Here is a 15,917-nt window from a genome sequence, read left to right as displayed (position 1 = left end):
CTTTTGATTTATTTATGAAAAAACATAATCCAACTTTTACTTTTCTCTTCTAACTTTTATCAAAGAAATTGTTCTAACCAGACCCTTTCATAAAAGCTTCTTGAATGAGAAACATGTCATACATATTTTAATTGGTAAATTCATTCAGATAAGTTTAATCGTAAAACTTGTTGAAATAAATCAAAATACACTTTTTAAGAAGTGATGAGCCACTTTTGTTTTAAATTTACATTCTAAGATTCTAAAACCAACCCCATAAAAGTTGTTTGAAAAGCTCTCTGTACATGCCATCATCATTAATAATACATATATATTTATACTAAGTGCTCCGTGGTATATTATTCACAATGATGTACTAAATATTATTAATGTTACTGTCAGAAACACTTATCATAGATCTGAGACAAACTCCAAGAATATGTACATTGCCGAATAATATGTTGATAAAGCCAGATACAAGAATCAGGAATGTTACCATGAAAGGGGTAACAGAATTGCCTGCACCAAATGCAACAACAGAAAACAGCCACGGATTGCCACGAGCTGGAGACAAATTCAGCTGAACTGAGACATAAAAACAGTCAAGTTGGCATGCATTAGGAAAGTGAATACACCATGTGTAATGGAGAATTTCCCCAACCAATTCACTAGCAAAGCATTGCATTATTTGCTCCTCTCAAATCAGGAGTTATCCACTCAAACCCCCTCACCAAACACAACAACACAAGACCATGGACTTTTTTTCCTAAGCTCAGTTTCTCAATTGGTGGCTTCAGAATCACTGTGGTTATCTACTGCATCATCAAACAAAGTGGGGCCGTCTGAGGCAATCTCTAAGTTTCCTACAGACTCCAGATCAATAGAAGTGTCCCCTAACTGTGCTGTGGCCAGCCTCAACATTATGTTATGAATAATGTTGGATTGCTCAAGCTTGAACTTGTGCTCTGAGGTGTGTTGTTGATTAAATCGACCGGGAAGCTTGGATCGAGTTGCATAGCAATCACCACAAAGATCAAAACCCATCTTTTCCGTACAATCAGCGCATCTATATCTATCTCCAATTATTGGAAACATCTGTGATGAGTCACACATTAGCATACTACGCAAAACTAGAAGCATAAGAGTTAAAGACACTGCACCTTCAAGAGAAATACTAAGTTAAAAAAAGAAGTGAAATAAGGACTTGTATGTTTCCTGCTTTCAAAAATAATTTTTTTTTTCTAAAATTTGTATTATTTCTAAAACTGTCTCTTGAGCATTTGAATAGAGGACTAGAAGAAAACAGGATAAGAAAACATGTCCAAGTTGTTACTTGTTTTGGAAACAGTTTTTTAACCTAGTGCATTTTAGAACGACAGATTGATTGGAATTAGTGTGGAATTATTTTAGAAAACTATTTTTAAACAAAAATGTTAAAAGGGAATCAAACAGGCCTAAATCTTCAGGTTGGCATCTGAACACTACAAAATAGTAAACTCTTGCCTTCCCATATAAAAGCATCTATAGATAAACGTGAAAACAACAACAAAATTGAAATTAGTTATCAGATAAATATCTATGAAGGCGTCATTAATCTAGTGTAGTGTAGGTTCTTGAACCATATGAAAATGCACAAGTACTCTAAGTTGGCAGTGTGCAGCAAATAAGCAAGTTATAATTATACGTTTGTAGCTTGAACAGGAACCTATGACCTACTATAGGACAATAAGTGAAAAGAATATAAAAGGCACAATGAAAACAAAAGAAAATGGAAACAGAGCAACAGAACGAACAAAAAAAATGGAAGATATGATGGAATAGAACTTTTACCCCGCAAAAATCACAACCAACTCCAATGTGAACTTTTGAGTCAGGATCTGACCACCAATCTTTATTTTCTCCTTTGTTACCCTTATCCAATGAACCTGAAAGAAAACCATAACTAGAAGAACATGAAAAAAGAGAGAAAAATATTGAAAGAAACACCTTACAACAAGAGATCAACCACTTAGGAAATATAAAGAAAATATAATAAAATATTTTAGAGTATTGTAGATGATAACATAAGAATGACTTCCATATTGTAATATATTTCATCCGTTGTTTGTTTGTTTAAGTAAATTAGGATTCGAATATTTAGTATAAAATAGTGGTTATGCTGGAATGCTCAATACTTAAACAGGCCAAACAATATAAAATATCCTAGGAAAAAAATGTATATTTCTAATCCCTATACTTTCGGTCATACAAGGGCAAGATTCCTATACTCTTATATTGAGGAATTTGGTCTGCAAACTTAAAAAATATGTGAATTTAATCCTTCCGAACTTTAAAAAACATGATAAATTATTAGAGAGAGGCTAAATACACATGTTTTTTAAAGTTTGAAGAGCACAACCTTTCTACCACGCTCAATTGAGAGTATGAAAACTAAAAGACATTTCCCAGTATTCTATCATATTCTTAATAGAAAGCTGAAAGAAATACACATATATTTCAATATTTTCACCCAAAGCTGTACGCTTCAAGACATCAGTCATGTAATAAAATTGAATGCAATATACATACAAGAAGGGGTGGTCTCAAGTTTGACTTTGATCTGTTTTAGTTCAATGGCATCTCTCCGCTGTCTATATTCTTCAGGAAGTTGTTCCTCCAAAAAGTGATCTAACTCCAAACATACTTTTGGAAACCTTCTGGGATGTGGACTTTGACAAACTCGGCATCTGAGCGTGTCGTCATCTGTGTTGTTGACGACACAAGTTTGACAGTATACTGATGGGAATGAGGAAAAGTATAACAAAATCAATATACCATTTAAGTGTTTTATTGTTAATAAATCCAATCAGTTATAATTGAAAGAAAAATCCATTAAGTACCATGCCCACAATTAAGAACTACAGGACGAAAGAGCATTTGCTTGCACATTGTACACGTCACATCTGCAACTGATAATTTCTGTTGGAGAGAAATCTCTTCCTGAGTTTGAGCAGGAGTTCCAGCAATATCAGCCTCTCCATTGGAATAGACTATTCCTTCGTCTCTTTCATGGGTGGTGGACCCTGATTGCTCCGTACATTCAGAAGTTCCCACATTACATGAGTTGGATGTCAAATTCGTAACAGAGGAGGAAGAAGGGATACCAGAATGACCAAATTTAGCTTGTGATTCACATGTATCAGGATCAAATTGAGGAGAGTAGAATCCTGATTTCTTTTCTTCCTCTGAAGAAAGATCAATAAGAATGATTGTCAAAACTAGCCCAACAAAGTAGACTAAAGGATTACTTCTATGCTAAATACAAATTTACTAGATAGTGGCATAAAAGAAGGAGAAAACTGCCTTTTATAAAAGTATACAAGGAAAACCAAGAATCATAATGCAGTAAAAAAGAAACAAAATCATATAATAAAATTTTGGATATCCATAAGAACCTGAGGACATAAATCAAAAACAGAGAAGAAAATTTTTATCAGTGAAAGAGCTATTGTATATAAACTTCTCAATGAATACCATGTAACAGAAGAAAATGAGCTAAGATGGATTATTCTTGCATAAGTTAAAATTAATTTATGCACTTTTGTGTTTCTTTTAATTATCTCATCTACTCCAAAAGCTAAGGTGCATAATTTGATTCCAACATATGCGACATGTTTGGTTCCTTTTACTTTCCTACTTCTTCTCCAATGTATTTTATGAGAAGTTTATCCAAGCTAAGCTAAATTCTACTTAATTCAAGACAGATGGATACTTCTAATAGTTGCCAGTATCAAGTACCTATTACAGTATGGAATCCGTATTTGAATTACACAGACACGGTGGAATATATTAATTATAATAAGTGACAAATACGAGAACTTACAGTTACCCTACTATAATTACAAATACAGCATGAAATCAGACTAAAACAATTTACATCATTTTAACATTTCTCTTCAAGTCGGAGCATATAAATATGTGCATAATCTTTAACACATATAACTTATTTGAAGCCCTCTACTAGTTGATCAATTGAATTGGAAATCTAGTTTTAATGTCTCCAGATAAGATCTCTTAAATGAAACACGGACTATCTCAGTGTAGGGCTATTGACTATGGTACACAACTGTAATTGTTTACACATCACACATGCATTGGTGGACTTCTCATAGTCCATGCTGTTGTGCTTGCAGCTATGTTTTATGGTAAAAGATTAGGATCCCACTATTCAACACAATGATGAGCATTTAAAATAACTACTGAATTACAACTCTATTGTGCTACAATTAGCGCATTGGTCTTTGCAGCCTTGATGCCCTCTCAACAACTCCACGATTTGTCACTCATTAGGCCCTAGATACCGTGTTTAACCAGCTCGTGGTTAGTGCCACGGTATTTCTCTTTTCTACAAGCATTTGGAGAGGTTGTTTCACTAAAAGTATTAAAGTGGCTCGTGGTTACAAAGATAATAGAGAAGATGAATTCTATGAAAAATCCTAGACAAGTAAAGTTAAAACAAATGTTCAGACAGCTTATGAGTGATAGTGCACTAGAGAAGAAAACCTAAACTGACATAATAAGTGGAAGAGAGCAATCCAAGGGAAAGAAAGGAAAGGAGATGGCTGGCTACTTTAAACTGCTAGGATTAGAACATTTTTTTTTCTTAATGACCAAACTTCGGTTATTATGTGCCCTGTCACCCTGCATGTTGATCATAAGAAAACCCTCTATCACAAGAAAAGAAACCACCACCTAGAGGAGGAAGGTATAATAATATCATAAATTAAAGTTATTTCAAAGTTAAGTATTTGTGCTCGCTCTCTTTTTGGCTTATGGTACAAACTTCATATTGATACAGTAACAACTTTTTACTTCTGATGTATTTTCTTGCAAGATTCCTGCAGTATGCCTCTTAGTGTTTAGCTGTGCAATAATATCCATACGACAAAACTCAACTGACCAATTAGAAGTAATTCATCTTATGTTTAGTTGTCCAAAAACAATTCAGTATCAGATCCATTTTGTGGTCTGATTTTATGTGTAGTAAATAATAGATTCTTAGGATAAAAGAATCCTCAATATCTCCATAGTTTGATTCAGAGAAAATTTCATCAGAATTTTTTTATTCATTTAAGCATATTTTTATTTACTTATTTTAAAAAATTTGATTGTTACAAATAGAGATGATGAAAATATAATTAATGAAAAGGTTATCAATAAAAGAAATTATATAATGGTTAGATTCAAAGTTACTTTGCTTTTATAGCTCAATGGTCGAAGAATTATGAGCACACAACCCCAAACTTACAAAAGCTAGGAATCAAGATTTTAAGTTTGACATGAAGTTCATCGGGATGTGAGTGCAATTGGAGTGTATTTGAGCAAATAGTAATTATTGTTCATGACATGACTCATTTCATTATCATCTTCTCTATAGAATGTGAAAGAAAATAATTCACATTTTACTTATTCATTATGCAAATTCATTCAAAAAAATGAGAATAGGTTAGACCACAAAAGATTGCATGATTTGGTTTACATAAAGTATAGCCAATAACTTGCTCAAAGATACAATATTAAGGATGAAATAGACCCAATTGTACTCAATGACATTGATGAGTGGTAAGTGAAACAAGTCGATGATGATAACGATATCAAAGAAGGGGGGGGGGGGGGGGAATGAGTTGGTTTTTTATGACAATCTCACTCTTAATTGGGCAACTGTTTTGGAGAACCAATAATTTATACAAGGAGACAAGAAACTAATAAAACAAAGCAACCATCAAGTGGTGGTTTCATTATTGGATCTTCCCATGCTTCTAAGAAAGGTCTAGGTGCAACTTCACCCCCAACAAGAAGGAGGGGCAAGGGGTTGAGAATGAATTGCATGATAGCTCTGATTCTGAGTTTTAATAATTACTTAACTTTGACAGGGGTTTCTTTGAAGGGGGAGAGGAGGAGGGAAATGCCCCCATTGGATAATATTGAAGACAATTATGTAGGGATTGAAGAGACAAATAATTAGAAATTTAAGACATTTATCATATGTTTTGTTGTTATTTTAAGTTTTGAACTTGAAATCCGTGGTGCTTTGATTTGATGTTATTACTATTTAAATTTCTAGACATAATATTATATTATCATTAGTTATGGTTGCCCCTTTCATTATTTTTGCATTACAATTATATTTCTATATTTTTTTAAAAAATTATCTATGTGTATATATTATATTTCTTTGGTCTATAATGTTTCTGTAATAACCCGTTATAGTTTTCGGTACTCCCACATTCCGAAGAATGAACATCTCAATTGTAGTATTAGATATTTGTGGATGATCTAGCAGGAGCCTAATAGCGGTGGCACAACAACTCCGATGAACTTAACTAGGATAGGTTTTGAATGACTCTAATATCATCTTAGTAAGTGGGTTTATGCCTAACTCAACCTCACAAAATCAACTTATAAGGTGAGGTCTACACCTCACTTACATATTATAATTTGACCTAATTCCTAGTCAATGTGGGATCTTCAACAAAGATATATCTACTAAAGAAGGGGTTATAGGTTTTAATAAATCTCCAAGAGCATGGTTTGCGAGATTACAAAAGCAATGGTTTCCTTAGGATACAAGCAAAACTAATGAGATCATACTTTATTCATAACATACACTATTATAGGTAAACTCGCTATATTGTTGGTCCATGTGAATGATATAATTATTGCAAAAAATGATGAAACAAAGAAATTTACATTGAAGGAAAAAATTAACATCCCAATTTGAAATGAAACACCTAGGGAAACTCGAGTATTTCCTTAATAAAGGTTGATTATTCCAGAAAGAGGATTTTCTTCTCCTAAAGAAAATACGTACTTGATCTCCTCGAAGAAACAAGTAAGATGGGATGTAAAACTTCAAAAGTTCATATTAATTAAAATCATAAAATATATTTCGAAGTGAATAGAATCCTCCTATAGAAAAATGTCTATCTATCACACACAAAATCAGACCTTGCTTGTGAAATTAGTATGATAGAACAGTTTAAGCATAAACCAAGATAAGACACATGCAAGCAACTGAACAAAAAATTTCAATACTTAATCCGAAGAAGGGGCTACAATTCAAGAAAGAAGACACCTTGACCCTGAAATTTACCTCCGGGTACTATATATTTCTTGGAGAAAGTTTGGTAATCTAAAGTAAAAAAACAAGATAGAGCATCTCATTCAGGAGCAAAAACTGAATTTCGAGCTCTTGCTCATGGTGTGTGCGAAGGACTCAAATAAAGGTTGGCATCCCAATGCAATTGTACTATGATAACAAGTCAGCCATGATCATTAATCATAATTCAATACAACATGGTAGGAACAAACATGTTGAAACTGACGGACACTTCATCAAAGATAATCTTGAGATCTTCTGGTTACAACCCAATTCCCTATAGGACTTCAAGTTGCAAGCAATTTCACTATAGGGCTTCCTCAACCAATTCTAGAATCTTGTAGGCAAGTTGGAAATGAACAATAGATTTACCAACTTAAGGATGGGTGTTGTAAATAACAAATTATTAGATAAAAATGTCTCCAATATCTCCATAGTGATTAGAAGAAAATAATTTTAGAATCTTCCTATTAATTTCAACATATTTTTATTTCCTTGTTTTAAAAGGCCTGATTGTTACAAATAAAGGTGATGAGAATGTAATTAGAGTGATGGTTATCAATAAAATAATTCTTTATTTCCTTACATTGTTCCAAGCATATGAATTCAAGAACATAGCAACAAAACTTTTGAATGGAGGAGGGGTACGTAGCCCAATTGAAGCTTAAATCCATGAACTGATGTTGGTTATGTGGACTAATTAAATGACAACTTGCACCACTAGGATTTACTAAAAAAGATTTCCAGTATTTAGATCAAGGTTTCTTTAATGGTTTCTCTAAGCCTTTCGTTAACTCATGCTCTATCATTTTGAATTGAGCTACCTTCCCTTAAATAAACTTTTCTCACTAGAATCTATATAGATCTTTTTCCGCAGATAACCAAACAACCTTAAGTGAGTTTCCATGATAGATGTTAACCAATATTTTTCCCTTAATCATCCCTCCATCTTAGCATTGGGATATGTAAAATAGAACAAGGAATCCTAAATTGAGCTCCCGCCAGTCCAGATAAAAAATAATGGACGACAGAAGTAGTAATAATAACTCATAATCAATCATGTTGGAATGTATAGATGACACAGCTTGTTGAACGGATCACTATCAATAGAAGACCATCGCAATTTTAGAAACACCATTATATTCAATGCATTGCACAATAAATCATTGAGACTTATAAGAATCATTTCACACATGTATATTTAGCATGCTCGTGCATAGGCCATTAGGGAAAGTGATATACCAAGAGTTTGGTCTTCCCTTCTCTTGTAAGCAACAGTATAAATCTTAAGAAGCAAAAAGTGAAGCAATTGGCAGACTGTTGGGAAGTGATAGTATTGATGCCTACATACTGGACATTGAGACTCGCGCAGACAATTCATTGAATTGTAGACACACCAGAAACAGCATATGTGGCCACATGCTGCAAATAGAGAGGAAAATATACTAAGAAATTATCAAACTGATAACATATTCACACGCACTCTAGAAAATAATGCTGCCTTACATAGCACAATGGGCTTGTATAATAGATCCCTGCATAATGAAAGTAAAACCAAAATCAGTACACACAATTTGAAAAAGGGAAATATGGTAGCTCACACACCGACTTAAAATGACAAAATAAAGAATCCCTTGTTTCATACAATAGATTAAAAATTTCAAAGCTCAAGAATATGCAATCCTTAATCCAGCCCCAAGAGACAAGATTTTTGGGTTTTGGAGTCAAATTTCATTTGACATTTTTTCAAACAAAAATTGTAAAAAATTGAGGAACTATTACTCTGATTTATTCCTTTTGTTAGCGTTTACACCACTCTCAACGAATTTGGCATTCAATTGAAATTCGAATGTAAAATGCAGGTGTACCAACTTCAGATCGAGAAGAAGAAAAATAACCCCGGAATTGTCCACATCAACTAAACTTGAATCAAGAATAAAATTCATGTTCTTTAAGAAATAACGGCATCCCTAGTGACCCTCTTGAAATATGAATAAGAATCAGAGCACACAATTGAGGCTTGATGAACAACACAACAAAGGGCGTTCCACTTTGGAAACAAAAGAACTCTAAACAATATGCAATTGGAAGAGACTTACAGACAAACGCAGCATACGAAGGATTCGGGGATTTCTTCGTGTTCATCATCCGCAAAGTTTCGATCTCTGAATGCGTTGTTCTCCATTTCGTTAATGTTCCAACAACGCAGAGAGAGAATACGGTGGTGTCACAGGGGAATCAGGATAGGAACGAACAACAAGAGAACCTGGTGTTCTACCATATATTTTTAATATTTAATATTTAATTATTAAATGCATTAAAAAAAATTGTCTAATTCTCTTCTCCCAAAGGAAAAGGTCACACTAAATTAAAATATTTTAAAAAAATAAGAGACTGAATTTAAAAAATTATCAATAAAGTAAGAGAATTAAATTAATATTTAAATCTTAACATATTGGAAATCACGTTATATAGTGCATCTCATTTCTTATTTATTTAATAAGTTTAGTTCATGGTTGCATACGTTTAATAAATTTTAGAAAAAAAATAGTTTTTATATTTTTATGTTTCTCAACTTCCAAAAATCCGTAAGTTTAATATTTATTTAATTTTAAAAAAAATAGGAAAAAGAGACTAAATTTATATTTTCTTTTTAAGTTTGAGAACTCAACTGAATATAGGAACTTTAACTATGTTTGACCGTATAAGAACTAAAAATATTATTTCCTCTAAATTTTAACTATTAATAAAAAGAGTATTACTAATAGGATTGAAAATAGGTGAGACTTAAAATAAGTTTGACCTACTTTAAAAAATTAAATTCAGGTTTAATTTAATTTTTATGGTGATTTTTATTTAGGTTTGATTTACTCTTTTTGAGAGTTTAATTTAGTGCATTATCCAACTTAAAAATCTAGTTTTTATTAAGGTTTTTTGGAAGACATGACTTATTCTTATATTAGTTGTCTAAATCAATGTGAAAAAACTCTATGAACTATGAAAAAGTAAAAGGATAAATTATATTTTAAGTTTCTTGTCTAACCAAAATTAACTGTGAAAGTTAGTTTTGTCTATGCATTTTTCTGCTTCTTTGAGTCCCTCTGATATCAAAATAAATTTAGGATTAAGGAAAGACTCCATTAATTCAGAAAATACAAGAACTTTATCAAATGTAAGAACTAAAGCTAGTTTAAATGAATTTTGAGAGAGGTAAAACACATTTTATTCAAGTTCAAATACTATCTACTCAATACATGAAAAAATTATGGAAATAGTTACCTTAGGTTTTCTAAGAGGCGAGTATAAGTTATATAAAAATATATTTTGTAATAAAATGCATTAAATTTATAGTATTTACTTTATACGTAAATATGTTTGATATTTAAAATGGTAAATAAATAGTTTATTTCAATACATTATAAAATTGTTTTAGTATAATAAAAATACCGATTATAAACTAAGGAGTTTTTACTTCTAATCCATTTTTTTCATAAAATTTACGTAATTTATTAAAATTGGATTTGGCCCGCACTTAGACTAGAACATAAATTATGTATGTTGTCATATTTTTGTTGTTGTTAGAATATAGGTTAAATTAAATAGGATTCAGTTAGTTGGAGTATGAAAATTTTCATAAAAACATTATAATTTTTACTAAACTGATTTAAATAAAGTTGTAAAACAAGTTTTATAAATATTTAAAGTATGATATTAAGGATTCTTTATGTACGAGAGAAGAGATAAACACACATAGATTTGTATTGGTTCACTCTATCACAAGAGAAATATCTAGTTATTTAATCTGATTAGATTAATTCATGTTATTTTCAAGTTTTAAGAAAAATTTTCGAGAAAACAAGAAAATACAATATTCTTAACAACTCTAATTAAGATCAAAATAGAAAAAAAATTGTCCAAAATCATAATAACAATATCACATGGAAAAGTATGAGCATATATAATAAGCATACATATCACATGAAAAAATATGAGCATATTTAATAAGGATACAAAATAAAGATGACTTTAACTTTAAACAAGGTTTGAATCAAAATATTAAACCAAGAAAGTAATGATTTTTCTCAGGCTAAGTTCCCTCTTAATAGTAAAAGAATTCTTTGAATGAATGAGATTGATTTGGTATAATTTCAATAAGAAATGAGAGAGATATGAAGACTTTTATGGTTGATGATTTTAATCAATTAAAATCAGTTTAATGGATTAAAATATATCTTAGATTTAAGTTTTTAGGTTTTTAATATGTTAAAATAATATTTTAGTATGTTAAATTGATTAAAGTATGAGATTTAAGTGATTTTAATCAATGAAAATAAACTTATGATTCAAGTTAATTTAACGATTAAAAATTCGTTTCAATATATTGAAACAAAGCTAAATACACAAATTTGAGTTTTCAGTGGTTTTAATAATTTAAATCGTCATTCATTGAAATGGTTTTTCTTACTTTCCAGCAAATCTAAGAACATTTTAACTTATTAAAACATATTTTAATCTATTAAAATGTAACTTAAACCCATAAAGGAAATCAAAACACATCCAAGGCTTTCTAACTTAGTTAATAATAAAACCTTGATAAAAGAACTTAAAACATGATTAAAACAAAAAATTAGAACTTAAACCCAAGATTAAATGCATGATCAAAATCTTCGATACATACATCATTATCAACATAACATATTGGATTTTGAAGTATCAAATTTTAAAAGTCAAACTTATATATCAACAATTTTCACCTCTAATATTTTTAACACTCTTTCCAATTTCAATTAGCTATTTCCAACCCTATTGCTCTCAACCAATTTAAGGGTTATCAATGGTGTAAGCAAATATCTACCCCTAATGAGAAAATAGAGATTGCATGAACCACTTTGACAAACCTTGAGACTCCCTTGTGTTGAGATCTTACTCTTTCTCCCATGCATTTTCTTTGGTCACAAACCAAGAAAAGCTTGTTTAGTAATTCTCCTTTGGAGGGAAGTAGCGATTGAACAAAGTCACATTTCCTATAAAATGTAGGTTTCAGAAGAGTTAGAGACTAACTTTAACCTAATTTATAAGATTGCAATTTCAATTCATAATAGCTACTTCCCAACAGAGGATAAAAAGGTATAACAAGTCTAAAGTTCAATTTAGAAATTGGATCGAGTTGAGTTAGAGGTACTCCTACTTATTATGACTAGACTCTTTTTGCTTAGTGTATCCTTTAATTTGGAACTTTTGTATATTTTATTTTGAATATGATATACATAGAAACCCGGTGGTATAAATTACCTTCTCTATAATAGTTTACCTATTTCATTTTATATTATTGAACTCATAGACATCAATATATGTCACTTGCAAGGTTATCAGACTCGATAGTCTACTCAGACTTGTGGGAGCCCTATTAACCCGACTCGTAAACCCGACTTTTAGACTCGTAAGAGTCTACTTCAGATAAAAAATTTAACAAAAAATAATAATTCATGATACCAAATCCATAATATTGAAATAAACAAGTTCATACACCAACAAAATAACTAAAACAACACAAATGTTATCAAGTTTAAAAGTCTCATTCATCTAATCCTCTAAGGAAATCATCTCCAAGATCTTCATGATCATCTCCATCATCATCTTCATCACCATCTTCATCATCATCTTCATCACCATCAACATCATCATCAAAAACTATATTATCAAAATCAGATGCATCTAGAATTGAATCATTTAAACTTGTTCCTCCATCTAAGTCAACATTCACACCATCACCTTCAACTTGAGTTTGCTCAAGCTCAACAACATCATCTCCTTCTTCATTTATCCATTCATTATCGGACTCAATGTCTTCAAATGGGAGAGCAACAAATCTTCTAATTTGTTTGTTTCTCAACTTTGAGTTATACATTACAAAAACCAAGTCATTCATTTTCTTCTGGTGCAAACGGTTTCTTCTTTTTGTATGAACCTATAATTAAATATGAAAATTTTGTCAATATATAAATCAAATCAAGAAAAACCTTAAATAACTTCAAGAACTTGAATTACCATTTCAAATGAGCTCCAATTACGCTCACACACTGAAGAACTACAAGTTAAACTCAAAACTCAAACAACAAACCTCTTTAGTTCTGAAGTTCTATCCCCAAACATCTCCCACCAATCTCCACGTAACATTCCTTTCCTACTCAGCTATGCATTTTCCAAAGAAAATGTTCCTCTTGAATAGTGAAAATCAGTAAGTTGCAAATTGATTTGTGTCCTTTCTGCAACATCTTTAACCAATCTTTTCATGCATATGTACAACCCCTCCTTCACCTCAGCATCATCATTTCTAAAGTTTGGTTTATAGGCAATTGGGGGTTTAGATAATAGGCAGTTGCATGCAAATGCCTATGAAGCTGATTATTCCACCTCTGATCAATGATTTTCCAAACAGGTTCATAACTACATACCAATTATGTTATATTAGAAATAATTAAACAAATAAATAAGTATTTGAATTTAAAATGGAAGAAAGTTAGAAATGTTACCTTTTCTTGATATTATTAAAGTTGTTTTTAATCTTCTCTTCGGCACAATCCATCTTCTCATATATAAATCTCATTGTGGGTTTTACATTTGAATCTACCAATCGAAGGACCACCATAAGAGGGGCAACAACTTTTAAGCATATAGTTACATTCTTCCAAAATCGACTATCTAATACCACAATTTGAACTTTTCTCCCTTCCTGTGAAATTCCAAACTTCCTTATTTTCCATTCTTCAAAGTTAAACATGGTCATCAATGATGTTTTCATTTCATACAAACAAGCTAGAGTCAAGTATGATGTGGCAAATCTAGTCATTCTAGGCCTTATCAAGTCCCTTCCATTTGTAAACTTTTTCAAAATGGTAATTAGCATTGCTCTACCATAAATGTAGGTAGTGATCCTTCTTCCCTTCTTAATAGTAGTTTCATGGACCTTTAATTGCTTCTCAAAATCTTCAAAGATTAAATCAATACAATGGGTAGCACATGGAGTCCAATATAAGTGCTCCCTTTTTTGCATCAACAATTCTCCAGTTGCCTTGAAATCTACAGCATTATCAGTAACTATTTGCACTACATTTTCCTCACCAACAAATTATACTGCATCATCCAACATTTTAAATACTTTTTATGCAGTTTTTTAGATGTTAGAGGTATCTAATGAATAGAGAAACACAGTTCTTTTAGGATTGTTCACCAAAAAATTACAAATTGAACGTATTTTCTTGTCTATCCATCCATCAAACATAATGGTACAACCTATTCTCTTCCAATCTTCCTTATACTCTTCAAGTTCTATATCAGTTGTGTCCACAACTTGCTTCAGAAGCTTCTCTCTAATATCATGATATGTTGGAGGTTTATAGCCAACACCATATCTATTAATCATGTCACATATCTTTGCAAAAGCTGGATTTCTAATAACATTGAATGGGATGGCACTTGTGTAGAAAAATTCAGCAATTTGAGCATCAATTTTTTTCCTTATCACCTCTCTTGTATATTTGATTCAGAGTAGCTTGAGCACTATCAGGAGATGTAGATTTACTTTTAAACATCATGCTAGTGATACTTTCACTCTCTTCCTCACCATCAGTTTGTCCAAAACTATTGAACTTTCTTTTCTTCAATGAGGCATCTTTAGCTTCTGAGACAACTTTCAACATTAAAACTTTGATTTCTTCTGGTACTGATACACAAGGTTCAGAGTCATATCTTGTTCCAGCAAGATGATGTTTGAATCTAAAAATTCCTCCATTAAATATTTTTTAGCAATAATAACATTTCATTTTTTTCCCTTCCCTAAAGCATCAGTTTCATGCTTCCATCCAATATTTGTTCTATTTCCTGCAACATTCTTACTTCTATGTGGTAGTGGTGGAAATGTTGAATTTGAATCACTTCCAGACATCTTACAATGTGCAAAAAAAAAAATTAAACAAAATAATCAATTAGGCAAAATTTAAAAAAAATTCCAATCTGCCCTAAAATTAAAAAAAAAAACAAATATGCCCAAAAAGCTAAAAAAAATCAATTTGTCCTAAATCCAATCACCAAAAACCCCAACCCTTTTTTTAAAAGTCCCAACCTAATTTAACAAACCCTAATAAAAAACTCAAGTTGTCCTAACCCTAAAAGTCATCGTAGCAACAAGCACGACGTACCTGGTTGAGGCGACAACTGCGCGATGCATTGCGACTAGGATGCGCGACGCGATGTGGTGCGACGAGGATGTGCAGCGCGACAAGCTGCACGATGCTACGGGCGGCGCGGTGCAGTGTGACGAGATGCTTAGACAATGGTGGCAGAGAAGAAGATGGCATAGTGAGAAGAATGGAGCCAGGTTAAAAAAACCTAAAAACTAACCTAATCAGAATAAAACGCATCGTTTTGGGTTTTTTTGTGCAACTCGGTGACTCGACCTTAGACTCGCGAGTTTGGCCGAGTTTGACGGAGTCAACTCTGAGTTTGCTTCCGAGTTGACTCGGCAACCTACACCTGACCCTTAAACTCGTAAGGGTTTACGAGTTAACCCTAGAGTTTGATAACCTTGGTCACTTGTTTATGGTATGTAAATATCTCTATATTGTAAATCTTATTATTCTTTTTTCTAATATATGTTGTGACCATATTTTCTTTAGAGCATTACAACCTCACCCACTTCACTAGACTCCATTGTTTGAGCGATGACCAAAGAGAATTTATTTGACATATCTCTCGCTCAATATATACATCATAGCTTGATTGAGAAGGTTTATTGCTTGAG

General features: G+C 31.9%; 2 protein-coding genes and 1 pseudogene across 3 annotated transcripts; all 3 read right to left on the bottom strand.

Annotated features, from left to right (window-relative positions):
* Positions 1-336: 336 nt before the first annotated feature.
* Positions 337-9,400, bottom strand: PRT1 (proteolysis 1). Of its 2 annotated transcripts, none has more exons than XM_068629563.2 (7): positions 9,217-9,400; positions 8,624-8,652; positions 8,360-8,539; positions 2,859-3,203; positions 2,548-2,754; positions 1,810-1,904; positions 337-1,074 (listed from the first exon to the last, which is right to left on the bottom strand). In XM_068629563.2, exons 1-7 carry the CDS (start codon positions 9,300-9,302, stop codon positions 760-762), a joined length of 1,257 nt encoding a protein of 418 aa, XP_068485664.2. In that variant the 5' UTR covers positions 9,303-9,400; the 3' UTR covers positions 337-759. The 2 variants fall into 2 exon arrangements, with proteins under 2 accessions (XP_068485664.2, XP_090149917.1); XM_090293791.1 differs by having other exon boundaries at positions 1,810-1,921; positions 9,217-9,397.
* Positions 9,401-12,637: 3,237 nt separating this feature from the next.
* Positions 12,638-13,061, bottom strand: LOC150025476 (uncharacterized). The gene has a single exon (XM_090294513.1). It carries the CDS (start codon positions 13,044-13,046, stop codon positions 12,693-12,695), a length of 354 nt encoding a protein of 117 aa, XP_090150639.1. The 5' UTR covers positions 13,047-13,061; the 3' UTR covers positions 12,638-12,692.
* Positions 13,062-13,481: 420 nt separating this feature from the next.
* LOC137824708 (uncharacterized) lies at positions 13,482-15,474 on the bottom strand (annotated as a pseudogene).
* Positions 15,475-15,917: the final 443 nt, after the last annotated feature.

This window comes from Phaseolus vulgaris, chromosome 8, assembly GCF_051622355.1.
Source record: "Phaseolus vulgaris cultivar YP4 chromosome 8, ASM5162235v1, whole genome shotgun sequence".
Lineage (NCBI taxonomy): Eukaryota > Viridiplantae > Streptophyta > Magnoliopsida > Fabales > Fabaceae > Phaseolus > Phaseolus vulgaris.
Note: the sequence above shows the minus strand (reverse complement) of the source record. Positions and strands in the feature narration are given on the sequence as shown.

Bases quoted from the DNA above. Each gene is read 5' to 3' on its own strand.
- LOC150025476 (XM_090294513.1), bottom strand. From the start codon at position 13,046: ATGAATGACTTGGTTTTTGTAATGTATAACTCAAAGTTGAGAAACAAA.
- PRT1 (XM_068629563.2), bottom strand. From the start codon at position 9,302: ATGGAGAACAACGCATTCAGAGATCGAAACTTTGCGGATGATGAACAC. The intron at 8,653-9,216 runs GTAAGTCTCTTC...TTCATTATGCAG, and splicing joins TTCGTATGCTGCGTTTGTCT to GGATCTATTATACAAGCCCA. The intron at 2,755-2,858 runs GTACTTAATGGA...CATTCCCATCAG, and splicing joins AGTTCTTAATTGTGGGCATG to TATACTGTCAAACTTGTGTC.